Here is a 21,525-nt window from a genome sequence, read left to right as displayed (position 1 = left end):
CGGAGCCGTGGCAGACAGGTGTAGAGGCTCAAACCTGTGTTGTAGGTGCTTCTCCCTGTGCGTGACAAACGGGACAGGTGTCTTTTTGGTCAATACACGCTTTATTATTTCTTTTTTGTGTTAGCTCAGATATACTTTCAAGTGTTTCCGATCCTGTTTTTACATTCACTTATCTGCTGAGTTGTTCTTCCAGGTGCAGCAGAGGACTTTTGTTTGCACTCGAAATGAAGTTAATGCCGTTTACAACTTGCACGAAACAATATTCAACTCGTGTTAGTGGACGCCGGTGGAGGATTTCTATTTTTTAAGTATCATATATGAGATTTGAAGAGGACACACCTGTTGTACCTGCCTACCTGCTGCGAGCACTGGGCTTTCTGTCTGAACTTAATGCACATTTCGATAATGAAAGCTTAATAACGACAGTTTCAAAAGACAAGAAGGAAGTTGATTCAGACCAGCTTTTATTTTTGGACTAAAGATGGAGTTGACCGGGCAAAGAGCAAAATGTCTGGCGCTGCTTTTAGTAGTTGGTGAGTTTTCTGTTACATTCATTTACATGACAATTCAGGGTCTGTTTTATACAACCTTCACTGTCTGTGCTGTCATTGTGGGAGCCTTGCTTTTCCCCTTTTCTTGCTGTTTTTTAAAGCTGTGGTGGGCCAGAAATTAAAGGTGCCGAAAGTGTAAAAAAAAAAAGAAAAAAGTGACTAATATTCCTACAATTGAGTTGCAGTATATCAGATGCTAAACATTTAATTAAGTTACCTTACTGTATTTAATTTTTATACATAATATTTCCATGATGTTGGAAGGACTTGAGCTAATAGCAAGCAAGCTAGCAACTTTCAAAACAGAAGTCGCAAACTGCTTTACATGAAAAAGGAATAGAGAAATATGGAAATAAATTGTAACTAGTAACTTTGTGGTGCTTCATGGTAACTTACATTTCCCATTCTGTTAATAATAATAATAACACTATAATCTTCCTATAAGCACCTGGAGGGAGGCTATTGTCACCTCTGGGTACTTTTGAAGGAAAAAGTCCTATAATATCTGTATATTATTTCTATAATAATCCCATACAGAAATGTGGCCTATAGGATCATTTCAGATCTTTTTTCATCTTTATTCTGTTGTCTAAGTAGTATGTCTGTTCTTACTATCTAAATCTGTCTTTGTTCATTGTTACTGTCTGAACATTGTTGTCTGTAGTTAACACTAAATGGCCGAAAGTATGTGGACACCCATGTCTACTGTTACATTAGTCTGAGGCTGTTTTTCAGGGTTTGATCTAGGCACCTTAGTTCCAGTGGAGGCAAATCTAAATGCTATTGTTGTCTGTAGTTACACTATATGGCCACAAGTATGTGGACACCCCTGATCACGTGCGTTTCTCTCATTTTTGATGTGTGGTCGTGTATTTTTCCTTTTTCTGTAGATAAATGACCAGAAATTAAAGATGATGTTTCATTAATACAGTATACACTCTTTGACCAAACGTATGTGGACACCACATGGACACCAATGTCTACTGTAACATTAGTCTGGGGCTGGTTTTTATGGTTTGATCTAGGCCCCTTAGTTCAAGTGAAGGGAAATCTAAATACCACAGCACATGCTGATATTTTGGACTGTAGTGTGCTTCCAACCTTGTGACAACAGTATGAGGAAGGCCCTCTTTTGTTTCAACAACCTGTATCAACTCCTGTGCGCAAAGCCAGGTCCATAAAGAAATGGTTTTCCATGTGACCTCAACCCCATCCAACACCTTTGAGAATTGGAAAAGTCAACTGTGAGCCAGACGTTATCGGCCAACGTCCCGGCCCGACCTCACTAACGCACCTGTGGCTGAATGGGAGCAGCCAGGTAAAAAATCTGGTGGAAAGTCTTCACAGAAGAGTGGAGGCTGTTAGCAGCAGATAATACTCATAGTTTTGGAATGAGTTGTTCAACAATCACATATGGGTGTTCATTTTGGGTGTCCACATACTTTTGGCCCTGCAGTGTATCTGTTTGTACCTGCAGGTGTGGAGAAAGAAAGAGCATAACAGAATGTGGCTCAGTCACATTCTTACTTTTAGTAAACATGAATCAGAACTTATTGCCCAACATATTGTGTCTTTCTGTTTTTGTGACTAATTCTGTTGCTAGCTGCTTTTGTTTCCTTCTTCAGTGGAGATTAAACTTAGATGAAACTGGAACCCTGTGCTGCTCCAATTAAAAGAACAAATGCACATATTAGACTTTTTTTTTAACCTCCAACCACAAGTGTGAAGTTACTGTCATCCTGAGTGAACAGGAAAAGCTTGTATAGCAGCCGTGTGAACCCATGTTTGTCTAGAGTGTGAGTGTTTAACTCTTTTTCTTTTTTTTCAGTTTGGTGTTTTTCTGTCTTGACTCACACTCTCACTTCTGTCTTTGTTTCTCTTTGCCTTCCTTTAACATCAGTCTTACTCTTGTGTCTACCTCTGTCTCTTCCCTTTCTTTCCATGAATGTTCGAAGTGCACACAATTTAACGTCTGTTGCTCTATTACAACACTGTGTCTCTTTCTCTCTCTACTCCACAATTAGGTCACTCACACTGTAGTTCTTTGTTGGCCAAATTTACAAACTTTCAGTGTGTGTGAGGAGACCTGTTTCCCCTCTTCTCTGTGTCCTTGTGCCGACTGCGTGGGACTTTATCTGTGGGGGTTCGCGTTCCATATCGGCTGTAGTGTAATCATTGATTGAGCTCACGAATCAGTAACCACAGGGAAAAAAAAGCGTGTTCACCCCAGAAATCAAAGGGCAAATGTTTGGTTTTTCCTGTTTGAGTTGTTGATGCATTGCTCTCTCTCACGCTGTTCACTCATGTTTGTGTGTCAGTCCCACGTTTAGATGTAGACTTTTAACCAGGTGTGATAAAAGTACAATCAGTCTTAGTCATCAGTCGGCACTGATGCAGCTCACTGATATGAGACTACAAAGCCAGAGTACTGAAGCTGCTAAAAGCTGCTATTTTGGGTTAATATTGAACTATTTTCATGCAAAAAATGGAGTAACATTCAGTGCTGCTGTACAGAATTTTGTTCCTGTCCATGTACAAGGAAAAGTTGAATTCATGCACACTGTTAGCACTGCATTTATTAAAGATACAATGTTTAGGTCATGGACTTTTGTCAGGCATCAAATTCACAATATGAAAGAACATCTTTATACTAAAGCAACAGGCTGCAGCAATCAAAAGGAGAGCCAGATCTGAGCTGATTACCACATCCATAATTGATAAAAAACATTCTTAAAATGAGACAAACGGCATACTGTATGTCAAGATCCATAGAATACAAATGAAAATGGAAAAAAATAGAAATGTTTTAATATTAAATGGGCAATGCAAAACAAATTATTTTTTTATCAATAAGAGAAGTTCAAATAGGGGTTAGGTGATCAGACAGTAAGTCTCATATCAAAGCTAGAAATGTTTTCTATTATCTTAAAAATAAACAAGTCATACACAAACTTTTTATCAGTAGACTTCTGAAACATTAAAACAATGACAACAGAATAATTTACTCTCAAGGAATTATGAAGTAAATAATCAGATTTAACACAAAATATCAAGTCAATGTGGAAAAACCTCAAAAAGCCCCTAAACCATCATATAACACTAAAACTCTCCACTGTATCGCAGTCGCTCTTTCTGAGCACGTCCGTTCACCAACAGGGAGACATTTCTGCTTTTGAAGAAAGAATTAACACACATAAAAGCACTATTGTTCAAGTTGTTAGCGCTGTCGCCTCACAGCATGAAGATCCTGTGTTCAAACTGCCACCCCCCCTTCTTTGTGGCGTTTGCTTGTCTTCTCTGTGTCTGCATGTCAACAGACAAGCAGGTTAGGTGAACTGGCGACTGCCCGTAGGTGTGAATGTGAGTTTGAATGTTTTTGTCTGTCTTTATACAAGCCTATGGTGATGTCTTCAAATTGCTTGTTTTATCTGACCAACAGTACAAAACCCAAAGATATTCAACTGATACACAACAGAAAAGTAGCAAAACATTTGAGAAGCTAGAACAAGAAAATGTTTGGGGTTGTTAGCCACGCTATCGAAAGTTTGTACAAACATTCAAAGTCCCCAGATGATGAATGCTAATGACTTTGAAGATCCCTCGACTTTTCCTCGACCGTCAGCAGCAGCTTTTAAAGATCCAGTGTTCAGGATTTAGTGGCATCTAGAGGTGAAATTGCAGATTGCAACCATTTGAATACCGCTCGCCTCACCCTCCCCTTCCAAGCGTGTAGGAGAAACTACGGTGGCCGCGAAACTCGCAAAAAACACGAAAGGCCCAATCTACAGCCAGTGTTTGGTTTTTCCGTTCTGGAATACTGTAGAAACATGGCGGTGCAACATGACGGCCTGATTATACACCAATGAAAGCATACTTATAAATATTATATTCCATTTCTGCCAATAGCTCCTCCTAAATGTTAGACACTGGACCTTTTTAAATGATGAATCAATAAATTTTCTGTCTAATCGATCATGATCATCACTACAATTAATGGATAATAAAAGGCTAAAATATATAAAACATACATACCTTTCAATTGTTTAACACTTCACAGCACTCTCCACATACCTCTTACAATCAGCTTTATTTGGTTAAATCCTCTCTCTTTCCCACTCTCCTCAGCGGTGTGTGTGCAGGGTGACTTCCTGGAGCCTCCTCAGCTCGTCACCTCCCTGCGCTCCCTGGCAGAGAGTCAGACCAGGCTCCCCTGTCACTACCAGGTGGAGGAGGGGCAGAAGGTGGTGCAGGTCACCTGGTATAAGGAGCTCCCAGACGGCAGCAAGGACCAAATCATCACCGCCCACTTCCACGACGGCCACACAGGTAGGCTGCAGCGAGTTCTTGTGAAGAGAGTTACTCCCAGAATGTTTTACAGAGCAGTTTCTACAGTTACAGTTACTGCACAGTTTGGACATGATGTCTAGTGCAAGCACCCTTGGGTTGCAAGTACACTTGCAGGATATTCCTAACCCTAACCCGACCCCAACCCTAACCTTAACCAACGGAAGCAAGGAGTACTAGCCAATCAGCAGGAGTGCTGGCGGAAAGCTGGTGGGGAAAAAAATAATAATGTGTTGAAAACTAGTGGACTGGAGGTCAGAGATTTTCAGCAAGGTTTTGGTCAGAAGATTAGAGTTATAAATCCACTCCAGTCCACTAATTTTCCAGGTGCCGTTGAACACGGCACTAAGGCCCCCAGTTGCCTGTGACTGTGATTGTACTGGGAAGCTTCTTGGTGTTGCTGTGAAATGTGTGCTTTTCGTGGAAGAATTGAACTAGAAAAAAAAAATTAAGATGAGTTTAGAACTTTTTCCCCCCCCCAGTTTGTAGTTTAAGGATTCAACACCTAAACGTTATCCTTTTCAACATTGACACTGTAATTATCATTGTCAGCTGACTGGCTACAGCGGTCATGGTGTATACACTGCTTAATGCCAACAGCAGACCAGAAGCTTCACTATCCTGAAATTAATACTACAGTTATTTTGAATTGCACAACACAACAAACTCATATAGCAGTCATTCTGTGGATGATAACAAATCAGGTTTGGCTTCTGTTACATTACATTAAGCTCGGCATAAACCACAGGTTATTTCAGTGATCATTTTACAGATTCGTTTACCTGAATTAAGTCCACAGTGGGTACAGTGGTGTTGCCAGATCTACATTTTATTTAATTGGGCGGGTAAAAATTGTTTTGGGAGGGCTGTTGAGTAACCATTGATAATTTGAGCTACTTTTTGTACCATTTCCACATACGAAAAGTTGGGCGATATTCCAATAAATTGGCCCCTTCTCTCATCAGGGTTCAGGAGGCCCAGCTTGATATGCAGTGACTGATAACTGATGACCGCCAAAACCAAATGTCATTCCAGTTTATTACAACTAGGTTGAAACTTTTTTTATTATTATTATTTTATTATTATTATTCAGTCATAGCTCTGCGATAAAAGACTGGCAACACTGCACTACAGTGTGATTTGAAAGTGAGAGCATACCAGGAGACTGTGTAGTTCTGCACCTGGATTATTTGTCTGTAGGGTGGGGTTTTGACGTCATTGGATAAATGCTGGTTTATTTTGCCAGTGTCTAATAATGTATTTTCCGTTCTTGGAGTTAATGCTTATGACTAAGCATTTCTCATTTGGAATATGTTGTTACCATATTTTTAAAGTGTTATTTTTTGTATATTTGAGCTTTGTAAAGGATGATGGACGTATTCTCTGGCTGAAGTCTTTGTTTTGTATATCAGAGTTCGGGCGTTACTCTGGCCGGGTGAGATTTGAGAGTGGGAGCCCCACAGAGAACTCGGCTCTGCTCATCCCCAACACAGAGGAGTCGGACGAGGGCAGCTATACCTGCCGCATCTCCAGCTTCCCCAATGGAAACTTTGAGAGGCACATCACACTCACAGTGTGGAGTAAGACTCATCCTCCTCCTCCTCTCTCTTTTACTTTCTTCTCTCCCACACCTTCCTAATCCTATCAGAGCTGCTGTAATGATGTTTAAACCGTAATCATCTTCATAGAAGCACTGCCAACCAGATAGAAATTCAGCAGGTTTGCCAACGTGGCCACAAACACTGACGGCATGTCTAAAGTTTCAGTGGGTGAAAAGCAAAGAGTGAATTTATTTTTGTAACAGTTTATTTTTTAACATTATTGCTTGGAACTGCTTAATACCAAGTGAAAAATACAAAAAAAATGTTTGAAATGAAAGCAAAAATGTACCCAAAATCTGCTTGTATCAAAAATAGATGATTTTCTTTGGTGCATCTTTGGTGATACAGCAGTTAGACAGGGTTTAACCACAGGGTTTGATTCAGATTGTGAAAAGTTAAAGTTAAGTCAAGTACATTTTTTTTATATAGCCGAAAATAACAAATTTGCCTCAAAGGGCTTTACACCCTCTATCCTTAGGCTCCTCGACTCATATAAAGAAAAACTCCTCAAGAAACCCTTTAACAGGGAAAAAAGAAAGTGGAGCAACGTCAGGGAGAGCAACAGAGGAGGACTGCAATAGATATTGTATTTACAGAGTAGAGAGAAATACATTTCCCCATAAAGGGCTGTCACCTCTGGAATACATTACTAACTGAAATCAAATTAATTCTAGATATAAAATCTTTTACAACAAAGGTTAAGTGCTGGCTAAACCAGAGCTGTACCCATTTTTCTTTTTAGCATATTGTACTCTAAATTATCACGGTGTATTGGTGTATTGTGATATGTGTATTGGGGTTTATGTATTTTATTTTATTTCCATATCTGTAGTGTATTGCGGTTTTATGATACTGAAAGCTGTACAGTATATTTTAATTACACTGTACATGTAAAAGCCCAACTAGGGACAAGAATTGAAAAATAGCAATAGCTATAAACTCTCTGCGCAGCACATCAGTTTCATGCTCTGTATTGGAACTATGTTAAATTGCATTGTCCCTATTAAAAAAAAAAAAAAACAAAATAGTAAAATTACAATATGGAGAAACAGAATGACAATAAAAGGTAAATGAAGTGCAAACATTTGAAAAATATGGCTCAGACAAGATGTCAATCAGCTTCCACCAAGCACTTGTAAAGCCTGTCCAAAAAGATGTCCAAAACTTTGTCTTCAGTCTTTAAATCACACCTGTTTCCAATGCCTACCTAACTCTTGACATAAATAAGGTGAATTACGAAACTACTAGAATCAAGAAAACAGTTAATTCCACATTCAAAGTCTCAAATCAAGTAGGTTTTTATTGGAAACAACTTCAAGTTCTGCACCACACTTCATTTCTTTTTCATCTGACTTAAAAAACAACATTTTGATTCAATACCAGATGAAACGTCTATACATGTGCAGTTTTGGCAGTGCTGTCATTGTCATTTGGTCAGCAGAATATTTTGGATCTCCTCCTTCACTTACTGAGAGGGTTGCATTGTCATGATTTCAGTGTAACTATAATAGCAGCCGTGGGAAAGCTGTTTTTTATTGGATCCTCCTTGAAAGAAAAGCCTGCAGCGATGCTATCTGTTCTAGATGACTTTATCATTCTGCTGCCAGTCATCAGCGCTGACAGCTCAGTCATAAGCTTGTTCTAACACGCCACGGATCAGACTAACCAACAGAAATACACACACTAGTAACTGACAACCTCCAGCACTGAATTCTCTTTAAACCATAAACATTTAACCATAAAATATTGAATTTGCATGCGGGGGAATCCACAAGCTACATATACATTTATAATGTCCACATGCTGATTTTAAAATTGAAGCCTTAATACCTTCTGCTTTGATTCCATTATGTTATGGATCTAAACAAAATCTGGATTTTCTTTCCATTTCTCTGTACAAAAGAGTGTCAAATTTCAAATACCAAAAGGAGATCTCTTATGTACATGCAAACTCCTTTTTTCATAATGCCTCCGCGCCGGCGCTAGCCATGGCCGGAGGCATTATGTTTTCGGGTTGTCCGTCCCATTCTCGTGACCGTGATATCTCAGGAACGCCTTCTTCAAATTTGGCACAAACGTCCACTGGGACACAAGGATGAACTGATTAGAATTTAATGGTCAAAGGTCAAGGTCACTGTGGCCTCACAAAACACCTTTGTGGCAATAACTCAAGAATTGATGACCATATTTCACAGTCGGACACTGAATAGGTGACACTTTTGACTCAAAGGCCATTGTGACCTCTAAATAGGTTTTTAGCCATTATTTTAAAAATGAATTGGGAGATCCAGATTTCACACACATACATGTTGACTGGAATGACACAATGAGTAAACAATAACTAGCACAGTACGTGCTTTCCTCCATCTCGTCCATTCTGACTTTCACTTCCTGCCTCATTCTGAATTTCGAGCGTCATCTGAATCACGTGACAGCAAACAACCTATTGGAGCGCGCCTAGCTAATCGTGGTCTTGTGAGTGAGTTTCACCTACAGCTCATAGAGAGGCTTTGTATCTAAAAATGCCAGGAGAAAACAAAAGCACCACATTCTGTGTAGCTATACGCTATAAGAATCTATCTTTACATAGTAATCAAGTACATGTGTACCTGGTTAGCCAATACATCTATGATAATCCTTCTTTGATCAGTTCAACAATGTATATTCACTGGAATCATACATATGTATCATCAATATAGTGATAACTTCCATTTAGCCAAAAAATACCTTTTATACCTTTTTATTCAACTCCTTCCAAGTATTCACTACATATATTATGAGTCTGGACAGACATGGATGTAAACTGCAACTTGACTGGTTGGTGGAGGGAAACAACCGCGGGGCAGTAATTCTAGTTATGTATCTGGGTTTATTTGTGTGGTTTTATTCGTTGATGGGTCACTGTCATCTCTTAGTAAAAGATGAAATTGTTCCTTCATTTGGGCTTTTTTGCTGTGTGCAGGAAATCTCTTCCCAGATATCGCCTGTCAATCAAACACTGTGGGCGGTACTGTGATGTCATGTTTTTCGGATTTTCTGTTTACAAAGCTTCTACAGGTGGCGCCCTTTTCTTTGTCTGTTAATCCATAATGGCTATTTCTGCTAATGCTAACTACCTGTTTTGTCTTCTGCGTTAATAATCCAAACACCAGTAGAAAGATTTACCAGGCACTGGTGTGTTTACAAAGTGAAGGCTGTCATGACCGGGGTGTGAATCACAATCGTGTTAAACCAGTTGGTGACAGAGGGTAACAAAACAGAAATGCAGTTATGTAAAAATGTGGTGACTTTTGCCCACATCCACATGGTTTTGCAAGACTGGATTCTTGTTGATGGACTTGATGATGTTTTTGGTTGGAAATGCATCATCTTCAAATCTTGCATCTGAAAATTGTGGTGAATTCTCTACATGGTTAATGTGCATGACTGGAGTTGTCAGTTTCGCTGATGCTCTCCACCATCCATCGTGGATGGCTCCGTAAGATCCTGGTGGTACCTTGTTTTCTTGATTGTGGTCTTCTGTGTTCCAGGATGTATTGAAGGTCTTTTTTTGTAACAATATTATCCGAATCTTTCAGCAACAAGGTCTTGAAGAGCTTGTTGCTCAAACTTGTCCCTGACGTGCATCACTACACAATCAAACAAAAACATTTAGTGAAATCCTGGTTTTAATGGATTTGGTAATTTTAGGTTAAGACAAATTAGCTTTGAGCAGGCTTTGGGAAGTATTAATTGAATCGCAATGCAACAACAATGGCTATTTGTAGCGAATGTGCATTACACATTACTCAGTTTTAATACTAATACTGTTTTATTGTCTTTTTAACAAGTAGAATACACATAAGAGCAAGACAAAAATGACAATCTGAAAAAATAACACAATATATATGATACGGTACAATTATACACAACATAGAAAAGGTTTTATGTTAAAACATAAATAAGGTACATAATTAAACAAATATCTTCAGTCTGAAGAGAAAACAAGTTAACACACAAATTAGTTTACCTAAAAGGGTAAAGGGTAAAATATATTGACCTTCATTTTTGTAAATACTTTATGTTTATAATTACTACATGTTTTATGGCTTATTAAAATACTCTGCTTGGAAAAAGGATTTGATGTCTGGTGTGTTTTTCTGCTAAAAAGTTCAACTGCCTACTCTACTCCTTCACTCAGAAAAATCCAGAAGGTGAGCGCAGAGAAACTTTCCCCCTTCAGCAGATGAATATGAGAACAGCCTTCAAGTGCCAATTTCTGTATGATTCTGCACAGTGAAGCTCAAACATCCAAACAACAAGCAAAACACATTTTTGAGTCTTTAATGCTTTAGAGCACTTGAAATCCTAAACTCACCATGTTCCTCCTCCTCTTCTATTAGTTTTACCCATCGCCTCCGTGGAGCCTGTGATCCTGGTGGAGGGCGATTCGTACCGTGTGGCCGCTTCCTGTCGAGCCGTGGGCCGCCCGCTGCCCAGCCTCTCCTGGGACACCGACCTGCCAGGCCAGTCCCAGAACCGCACCTTCGAGGGCGGGTCCGTGTCCAGTTACTACTCCCTGCACCCCCTGCGCAGCATGAACGGGAAAAAGCTGGACTGTATGGTGTGGCATCCCGGCCTGGAGCAGCCGCGCAGGATCTCAAACAGCCTGGTGGTTCAGTGTGAGTACAGCTGATAATGATGCTGTGTTTTAAGGCCAAAAGAGACCAACAATGGAGCAGAAGTTTTAATTATAATTTAATATTTTCTTGATGGTAGAGTTTGTCTAAGTCCAGAAATAATCTTACTGGTTGATCAGAGGGAGGAACCAAAGACCCACCTTTTGTCAGAGTGCAACTCATTATCTGGAAACTTGAATAACAAAGGAGGTATATTGACGTGTTGTAATTCCATGCTACAAACCAGTTGTATTCAGTTGTACTATTCTAATGTCACAGTGTACTGTTTTGTAGTTAGTATGCAAGAAATCAATATTCCTGTGCATTATGTACTAACAGGAAATATGCAGTACACCCACAGACATGCCAACTTGACAAAAGAGAAAGCTAAATGTTTTCCAAATATTTAATACTTCCCTGAGCTGTCTCGCCACCATCCACAGTTTGTGTGTTTGTCAGTTTTAATGGTTTTTTTTGCAGCTGTGCCTAGCTCCTCTATTTCTGTAGTATGTAGTAACTCTGATAGCAGGAAAGATAGCAATTTCTTAGCAAAAACAAGTGTAACTAATATCATCAGTGATCATTTTGTTTGGTTTAGGTGTGTCAGTAAGAAAGTCATACCAGAGCCCTGGGATGGGAACACCTAAATGAAATGCTGCCAAAATTAATATTATGAGCTAATGCTGTGCTTTTCCTGCAATGGCATGTCAACACATCTGCATGAAAACACAGAAAAACATAAATGACAGTGAGGTTATCGGTCATGATGCTTGATTAGGTTAGTAGTTTGCAGCCTTACCAACATGATGTTTGAACTTGAATGGTCAACTAGGATACCTATCTAACCTAATTACTTAGTCAGCATTGCTATGTTCCAAATCTATACTACATACTAATTGTAAACAGGATACACTATATAAAAGTCTTTATAGTATACTATTTTTGCAGTTCGTGTACAAGAATCAACATACTTTACCGTTTTAACAGGAAATGGTACAATAAAGTCAAACTGTGACTTTCTTTTAATTTATTACCTGTTTTAAATGTAAATACATGTATTATGTATCTGCATATGTATGTAATATTACTTTTACTTACTGTACATTTATTTTCGTAATCACATGTAATTGTTGTAGTCATTTTTTTCTATGGACCCCAGGAAGCGCTGATGTTGGTAACAACTAATGGGGATCCAAATAAATAAACAAATAAAAAGAGAATTAAACTCCTCAAATAAGAACAAAGTACTTTTTCCAAATATTTAAATATTTTTTTTTTTGTTTTCTGATATCTTTCCAGAGTAGTTCTACCACCATCCACAATTTATTTAGATTTATTGCAGCCATGAGTACCTTCTCCTTTTCCTTTGTGTGTGGCATTTTGGGACAGTGCGTGTTAACAGCACACTCAAAAATCAAGCAATTTTAGTATGCACACTGACTTTTTGAGTGTTCTTCTAACTATCTATTTTCTAACTTTTCCAGTGTGAACACACGGCATGGTTTATTTGTATGTAGTATGGAATTAGGACACAGCATACTGTGTGTTCAGTTCAGCCTTCTCCACTGGGCTATGGGCCAATTTTTTTTGCTCCTCACGCTAATGGCTATCGCTAATTTAACCAATGACATTTTTTCCCCTCGAGTTGCCCTGCGAGAGATATTTGTATTGCTTAACCTTCCTGCTGTGAAAATAAATGGTTGACATTAGACTAAACATTAGACAATATTGGCAGGTTGGATCCCTTGCTGGGAAAGTGTACGAGTGCTGCGTCCTCCACTATCACTGTTATTGCAGTCTCAGAGAAGGCACCTAAACTTCAGTTCTTTTAGTGCGCAACAATGGCCCTTTGTCCTGTGTAATAAACAGCTCATTGATGTCCAGAGGAGTGGACTTGAGTCAGATTCTAGTCATGAATCTGATAACATTAGACTTGACAAATATCATACTTTGCAATCAGACTTTAACACAAATGACTTGTGAATTCACTTGGACCTTTTGACTTGAAATGACTTGGTATTCTCCCCAAGCCCAACGATTGAAAAACTTTATAAAAACTTTATAATAACTTTTAATTTTCCTGACAACAGATGTACTGTACTTCAGTCAATCAGTCAAAAATACCGTTTGGTATTGCAGACCAGCAGACAGACCTCAGATAACACCTCGATTGTCACATTCAAATGTAAAGCCTCTGCTGTCGTCAGCAACATGCAAAAAATTTGACTCAGAAATTACATATATTTGTAAATGTCACTGGAATAAAATACTGTACCAGAACACCCATGATCAGTTTGCTTTTAAATGTTTTGAGTTTATTTGGAAGTAATAAATACAAATGTATAAAAAAACTCATTATTTTTGTAAATTTAATATACTGATTGTTACTCTTAAAATGGTATTACATTTAGGGCTTGAAACACAAAGTTGAATAATTGGACTTGACTCTTGACTTCATAGCCAAGCCGTGAGAATTATTTGTTACTTGCAAAACAATGACTTTGTCCCACCTGTGCAGACTTTATCAGTGTGAGAACAGGGTAGTGCTGAAATAACAGTGTTGATTCTGAGGCAACTTCATCTTTGAATGAAAGATTTTAAGATGTCTTTAAATGACCATCTCTGCTGATACAAATGCAGTATATGGGTGAATATTTTGTTTCACTGCATGCTTATGTCTGTGTTTCTGTATCAGACCCCCCAGATGCCACCATCTCCACTGCTACAGGAGACTGGTTTGTGGGTTTGGAGAAAGCAGAGCTGGTCTGCGTCAGTGGAGGATACCCCAAACCTCAGAACATCACCTGGACATGGTACCGTCATCCGCCTGTCTGCTGCTCATACATATCTACAGTTTAACTCTGTCTGGCTGCCAGCAAGAATCTGACAATTACATGTTAATTTACCCCACTGTAATGCTATCTGTGCTGCTAAATTGCTCTTTACATGGCACTGGAATGTGAATCAAAACATACATAAGCCACTGCTAACACACACAGACATGGACTACACACCCATGAACAACAAAGACGTGTGCTTGAATCTAAAGCAGGGGCCTTTCTGTCCTGGCTTAATTCATCACGGAATAAAAGCTATGGTGTCGTGTTGCGCAATTTGAAGTTAGAAAAAGAGTGAGGGAGATATTTTCACACGAGGGAGGGAGTAAGCGATGCAAGGAAGAGCAGGAGACACATGCTAAGCGCTTAATCATAGTGCCATGCTTTAAATATCACTCTAATGCCTGGTAAAACACAGGGTCTGTACTTTAATTAGAGACACTGTACCAGCCATTACAGCTACGACTGAACACACAATGATCGAATGTTGTGTGCTGAGTGAAAAATATTTCATCCATGAGACAGTCTTGAAATATTAAGATTATTCTCGATTGAACCTTTTCAACCCCACAGACCCTTCGGCACGTTTATCAGTGCAAACTCACACTGTGTACACAAGGGTAGTTCAAACCCAAAAAAGCTTGTTTTAAATTTTAGTTAAAGAAATACTTGATTTACTGATTTACTGTGTTGTCAAGAGTTAGATGAGAAGATTGATACCTCTCTCAGGCCTGTATGGTAAATATGAAGCTACAGCCAGCAGCCGCTTATCTTAGCAGAAGGACTGGAAACAAGGGGAAAACAGCTAGCCTTAACAAAATAGGCCTACCTGCATCTCTTTGCATCGACTAAAATCCTTTTGGCTGCTAAAGGTGGATTACTCACCTTATCTGTATCATTTTCAACCATCTACTGTGTCAGATGCAATCTCCACCTGTGACTCTATTATAAAGAGCTGGTTAGAGAAGCTAGGTGGGGTTTTGAGAAAGGAAATCTGAGCTGGCTCCAGTTTGGGGGGTAAAACAGCACTTTAAATAGCTGCTGCAGCACAGTGAAACCAGGGGCAACATGACCCCTCTCAGTGGACCTGATCAGAAACTGGCTCTCCATTATGTGGCCTGTGATGGCTTCAGCTGAACAGTGTGAGACTCGGTAGCTGGACTTGCTTTAATCCCTCAAACCTAGTATTTATTTGGTCTATTCAGATCAATGGGCGCCAGTTGTAAGCCCGGCAGGTTTTGGTTCAGGTGCATGTGAATTGGTGGTTACACTCTGCGGTGAACCTGATCCTGTGCAGTGTTTATTTTAGCTGAAAGACTTCCGTGATGCAAACCCGTAGCTGCATTTCATGATGTTTTAGATCATCAGATTGATGTCATTAAATATTTGTGTGTTTCCTCCTTCAACACTTTCAACAGAAATAGTTTGAACTAGAATGTGGGTTTGCACTTTGTTCGTTTCCTTTCTCAGTCACCAAAATTAGTCACCTCCATTGTTTAAAGCAGTAAGTCAAAGGTTTCTGTATAGTTTATCCATGGGTTCACCTCTGTGAAACATCATTGTCAAATAATGGAGACATCTTCCTCTGATTATCCACAGGAGAGGAGGGGCTTTGCCAGACGGGGTGTCTGTGGTAGGAGGAAAACTCGTTTTTGGACGGGCCCTCCGCATGAATGACAGTGGGGTCTATGAGTGTGTGGTCAAGAACAACGTGGGAGTAGGAAAAACAGAGTATACAATGACAATAACAGGTAAGTGCAAGGAATTTCAGTTTTGCTGGTGATTAATACCACACAGGATTAAAATGAGAATCTGTCCTGCTACTGTATGCTTTGTTGGTGTTTTAGAAAGAGGATATGAGAGGACTGAGACTTGGAATCATGAGACAAGTTGAGTTTCAAACAAAAACAAAATACTGAGAAAATTCTCCTTTTGATTTGGAGTAGTTTGGAGTAAAAATGTGCTGCCCCCTTGTGATGGATAGAAGACATGAACCGATGTTATTGAACTCTATCAGGATCAAAATTGCTGCATGAAACATGTCATTGTAGTTTTGTTGCTGTGTGAATGTGTTTGTGTGAGAGACATTCATCAGATGTCTTCCTCATCTGTCTTTCAGAGACAGCTAAACGCAAGGACGACTCCCCCGTTGACAACCAGTTGCTGATCATCATTGGTGCTTCAGCCGGAGCTTTGGTCCTGGTCCTGGTCATTGTCGTCCTGCTGGTCAACCGCCACCATCGACACAAAAACAAAAAGCTTGAGAAGGAGCTCAGCGAAAAAACGTAAGCTGACCCATATTTTCATTTGAAAACGTCATGTAGTGAGAAACTGGAAAATACTTTTATGTATTGCCCCAACCATAATAACAGCACGGCTGTGAATGTTTTGTTGTAAACTGCTATTTAAATTGTTTACAGACTATGACCTATTTTCTGAAGTTAAATTTTCAGACACACTATTGTTCAGTAAAATCCTCCAAATGTGCTGTCTTTTTTTTCCCAGGGAGGAAATGAATAGCTTCTCCAGACAAGCCTCCTTCAGGAGACTGAACTCTGTCAGCACAGACCCCAGAGTGCAGGTACAGACACACACATACACACACTCTTCTGCTGAGAACAATAACCTGCAGGGTTTAGAGAAACCAGGTCGACACACCCGCCCTGGCCGGGTGTAGCCGGGGTGGAGCCACCGGCAAGTCAGCAGCCATGTCTGCTGTGGAGGCCGATGATTATAGGATGCTGCAGCATCAAACAAATAGCATGCCGTGTTCATAGACACTTATTATTAATATCTCATTCTGGGTGATTCATTTTATTTACCTTTTGTGTTCTTGTTCACCAACTTTCTTTCACTTTCTCTATTTTTTCCAGGCTGAAGATTACGCCCTGCTTAGAGTAGACAGCCGAATGAAAAACAGCCAGTTGTCTCTGGTGAGTTCCTCACTCGGGACAAAAATGTCAAAAATGAGCTGATTCTAGCTTCTGAAATGTGAAGATATGGCTTTTTCTCTGTTTTATATGATTAAAAATTAAAAATGTAATATCTTTGGTTTCAGAATATTGATCGATGAGATGAGAAGATGTCACCTTAGGTCTGGGGAACTGTGATTTTTGCTTGATTTTTAACTAGTTTTTATACAATAAATTGGTTTAATCTGGAAAATAATCAAGATATTAATTAATTGTGAAAATAATTAGCCAGTTGCAGCCCTACTACCATGATTATTAAGTCTAATGGCTGACCAGAGAAATCACTTCAATGTGGTTTGGGAGGATTTTACTCAATGAACACAACTTCATTAATTCAGTAGTCTTGATTCAACATTTAGTCCCATTAGTTTAGGGGCTTTTCTGCCCTGACGGTAATAAACATCTGGGCTAAATGCTGAATATTGCCATTTTAAATTAAAATACTCAAATTTATACCAAAAATGCAAAAAGTCAGTCACCGTCTTTCTGTCAGCTCTCTTTTCTCCATTAAAACACAAAACATTACCGTATATTGAATTACATATGTTAAAAGCAACTGATGAAGAAAGAAAGAATTACTGTTTCTCAGTTTGCATAGTTTATTGTTTAGAAGAGTCCTTTTAAGAAAACAAACAGTTGCTGTCAGTGTTGTGACTGTTTGGGTCATCTCCCCGCCTGCAGGAACAACCCATCTACAAAGGCAGCCAGTCCACTCTGGGCGGGAAATGGCCTCCAGGAGTGGTGGAGGTGGACGAACTGGGACGTCCCGTTGTCTGGCACGATGGCAGAGAGAGCCTGAGAGGAGCAGAGATGGACAGAGAGAAGGAGGAGCGCAGGAGGAGGGTGGAGTCATACCTGAAGAGCAGCAACATGTCACTGGTATGTGTCAGCATCTGAGAGATTAGGTTGAAATGCGTTTAGTTTCGTTTGTAATGCGTCATGTGGTATCGTGTTTATATTTGCTGTTGACTTTGCATCGTCACTGTCAGACAGTGTCATGGAGACAGAACAAAGGACTACAAACAAAAATTGGAGACACACATGATAGCTACAGACATCCTCTTTATTCTATTGTTTCATTGTAAAATAAGTATTTGTCTGGGCAGCTCTGTCCCTTTCAAATGACCACATTTAATTTAATTTATGTACAAATAGGATAAAATGTACTAGGAGGACTGTAAACATGTGTTAAGAGTTTTGCCAATCCATACTTTGTTACAGTTTTGGACCAACTCAAGTCCAACAGTGAATGCATTACAAACTGATGTGGTCCTGATTGGCTACCTTAAGCACTCATTCAATAAAGCCAGTTTTTACAGGAAGTCATTCCATGCTGCCAAAATGTAGAAGCATTTATATTTCCTTTCTGTTTTTTAAGTGGAACTAGTGGTGTAATAATGACCGACCTGTTGCAAAATGATGGTACTTGATGCTACTGCTATAGCAGAAAATATACCACTCTGCCTGTCATCTTTGAGAAATTCTCACCACCTTAAAGAGGCTGGTATATGTTGTATGGTGTGACACACGCTTCATGATGTGATTATTGCTGTTTGGAACAGTATTGTGTTTTTTATACCTGTCTTCTTCAGTTTTTGGCCTGGATTCATAGTTATTCATTTTTATTTGAACCAAACATAAGCAGACAGTGTCTTATAGGCCGTTGCAAAATGTTGTGCAAAGTTGAGGAATGTATTGTTTAACTAAAGCATTCCCCACTTGAAAACACCAGAAGTTTAACTTATTTGGAGTTTTCAGCCCATTTTATATCCTCAGTGACAGTGAATTGTTCAGTCCAAATAAGGAGTTTTGGATCTTGCCCCATTTTAAGTTATGAAAAGGAATAGAACTGTAAAATGTATCTACATCCAGCACTAATATTGGCCGTTTTTCTATCAGAGAAATAGTAATCTTGTTTTTATGCTGTTTATACCAGGACTCAGGTCTGCCTTCTTCCCTGGTTCCCCTGAAGGCCCAGCAGGACGACGTCGTCGGGCCCAGAGAGCCAGACCTGGGCCACCTCAGGGAGGGAGACTCCCCACATGAAGAGGACTGGGCTCCCACCCAGTTAGTAGTGGAGGGACACGAGGATGACGAAAACAGCAGCTCCTACCAGATCTCGGAGGCCCTCACCAATCACTTCTACCTACGTAATGGGCTCCTCAGACCCAAGCCACACTCCAATGCCATTCTGCTGCACACCAAAGGACAGATCATCTAGACCACATACTCCTCCACAACATGAGAAGAGAGAAAGTCTGTCTGCATCCTTGCATTGAAAATGACCGCATTCCTCGTAATGGGATGTTTGTTTTGTACACATTGACTGCAGTGGGTAATTAGCCCCAAGAACGATCCAAACTTTGATTATTTTTTGCCTCTGGCTTATGAGTTTTTGTTCCTTTATAATAATTGGGATGTTTTCAAATAATTTGTTTGGGGCATTTTATGTCTTTATTAGATAGCCGACAGTGGATAGACGACAAAAAATTAGGGGAGAGAGAGAGATGGTGAATGTCATGCACGAAAGGTCCCCAGCCAGACACGGACCAGGTACGTTGCAGTTCATGGCCCCGTAATTGGGAAATGTTTGAATTATTTTGAAGATCCACTGATGGAGAATTAGATGGCCAGTGAGTTTTACCTTTCACAAACCATGAAGGCATGTAAATGAAAAATCTTTCTCCTTGAACGTGCAAGAAATAAAGGTTCCTGTTACACAATGTTTTTAACTGTATTATCTGCAGTGCTAAAATGTCACATCCACTGCTTTGGCGTCACACAATTTTACATTCACAATAAATCCTGTCAATTAAGGGTTCCTTGTTTACATCAAAAACATTTAGGGAGGAACAAATGGAAAAAGACAATTTCTGAGCTCCAATGTATTGCCAAGTTAAAAGTAAACTGTACTCAAAACTTTGATATTTTCAGATTGGACGCACCTGTGGATAAGAAGTTAGTGTGTGTATTTGTATATGTATGTATGTGTGTGTGTGTGTGTATATATATATATATATATATATATATATATATATAAGAAAGAGCTATAAGGAGCTATTGTATGTTTATTTTGTGTAAGTAACAGCTACCTGAAACTAGAAAAAGGCTGTTACCCTGAGGACCTGAACACAGATATGGACAGTTATTAAACTGGCAGAGATTTATGGATAAACACAGGAAAGTGGTTTCCATGACCAGGTTTGAACCATATCTGCATTAACTTATCAGTGCTCAGCAATGAACAGACTGGATGAAACATGCAGAAGACGAACTGTAAAGTAACATTCTGTGTCAAATCAGTTGTGTATATGTCACCATGTAAATTGTTTTATATTCATTCAGTGTTTTTCTATGAAACTGAGAAACTGACATGTAAATGTTAAAATGTTTATTCATAAAAGCACAGCATATGCAATTTTAAAAACAGTCATTGTTCTTTATTATAACCTGGGACAATTAAGCTTGTTTCAGCTCATACATGAGGTTAAAGGGCTTCATTGATTATAGCTGCTGCTGTAATGTAGCATTTGTATTAGACTGTAGTGATTTCCTGGTTTATCCTTGTTCTTACGTTCACTCATTAGCTTGGTAATGACTGAAATAATTGAGATTGTGGATACAAGTAGAAAAAAGTGGATTTTCACAGGGTGGCTGGTGACTGTGTGACAGGGTGATGAGTTCAGTAATCTCAGAGAACCTCTGTATTAAACAAGTAGTTCGCCATTTTGGGAAATACGCTTATTCACTTTCTTGTCGAGAGTTAGATGAGAAGATCGATACCACTCTCGTATCTGTATGCTAAATATGAAGCTACAGCTAGCAGCCTGTTAGCTTAGTTTAGCACAAAGACTGGAAACGGGCAAACAGCTAGCCTGACTCTGTTCAGCAGTAACAAAATCTGCCTGCCAGCACCTCTAAAGCTCACTAATTAACATTGTTTGTTTAATCCATACAAAAACCGTAGTGTAAAAAACAACAAGTTGTGGATTTACAGGGGGTTATATGCTGGACTATTTTTGTAACAAATGAGATATAACGTGTTAATTGGTAAGCTTTAGAGGTGCTTGGTGGTGGATTTTGAAGAGAGCCAGGCTAGCTGTTTCCCCCTGTTTACACTCTTTGTGCTAAGCTAAGCTAACCTGCTGCTGACTGTAGCTTCATATTTACTGTACAAACATGAGAGTGGTATCAATCTTCTCATCTCACTCTCTTCAGGAAAGCGAATAGGCGTATTTCCCAAAATGTCTAACTATTCCTTTAAGATGCTGCTCCTCCACTCAGAGCAGATACTTATACTACGGATACAGAGCAGGTGGAAGTGAACCAGGCACGGACGAGGTGTGGAGATCTTGGGCTACCTACAAGAAGGCCTACATCTCCCAGCATGCTATGGAGCACCTGGGGAAAGCTCTAGATTAAGTTACTGAAGGATATTCAAGAAGTCTAATTAGGAAGGTTCCTATCTGACTTTACTGACCTGTAATGATGTACGGTTGAATTCTTAAAATGCTAAGATGAGGAGTCAGTGCTTCCTTTCCTGTCTTTGTTAAGCTGTAGAT

General features: G+C 39.4%; 1 protein-coding gene across 2 annotated transcripts; it reads left to right on the top strand.

The window, feature by feature from the left end:
- Positions 1 to 2: 2 nt before the first annotated feature.
- nectin4b (nectin cell adhesion molecule 4b) lies at positions 3 to 20,390 on the top strand. Of its 2 annotated transcripts, none has more exons than XM_044220749.1 (11): positions 3 to 533; positions 4,677 to 4,877; positions 6,308 to 6,475; positions 10,879 to 11,157; positions 13,850 to 13,967; positions 15,591 to 15,742; positions 16,111 to 16,276; positions 16,497 to 16,572; positions 16,865 to 16,924; positions 17,645 to 17,842; positions 18,936 to 20,390. In XM_044220749.1, exons 1-11 carry the CDS (start codon positions 482 to 484, stop codon positions 19,182 to 19,184), a joined length of 1,719 nt encoding a protein of 572 aa, XP_044076684.1. In that variant the 5' UTR covers positions 3 to 481; the 3' UTR covers positions 19,185 to 20,390. The 2 variants fall into 2 exon arrangements, with proteins under 2 accessions (XP_044076684.1, XP_044076683.1); XM_044220748.1 differs by having other exon boundaries at positions 4 to 533; positions 18,900 to 20,390.
- Positions 20,391 to 21,525: the final 1,135 nt, after the last annotated feature.

Source organism: Siniperca chuatsi, linkage group LG13 (genome assembly GCF_020085105.1).
Source record: "Siniperca chuatsi isolate FFG_IHB_CAS linkage group LG13, ASM2008510v1, whole genome shotgun sequence".
NCBI lineage: Eukaryota > Metazoa > Chordata > Actinopteri > Centrarchiformes > Sinipercidae > Siniperca > Siniperca chuatsi.
This window is presented reverse-complemented; position numbering and strand designations above follow the sequence as displayed.

Coding starts and splice junctions, on each gene's coding strand:
- nectin4b (XM_044220748.1), top strand. CDS start 482: ATGGAGTTGACCGGGCAAAGAGCAAAATGTCTGGCGCTGCTTTTAGTA. Junction 16,277..16,496: donor AAGGAGCTCAGCGAAAAAAC/GTAAGCTGACCC, acceptor TTTTTTTCCCAG/GGAGGAAATGAATAGCTTCT. Junction 17,843..18,899: donor AGAGCAGCAACATGTCACTG/GTATGTGTCAGC, acceptor TGTTTATACCAG/GACTCAGGTCTGCCTTCTTC.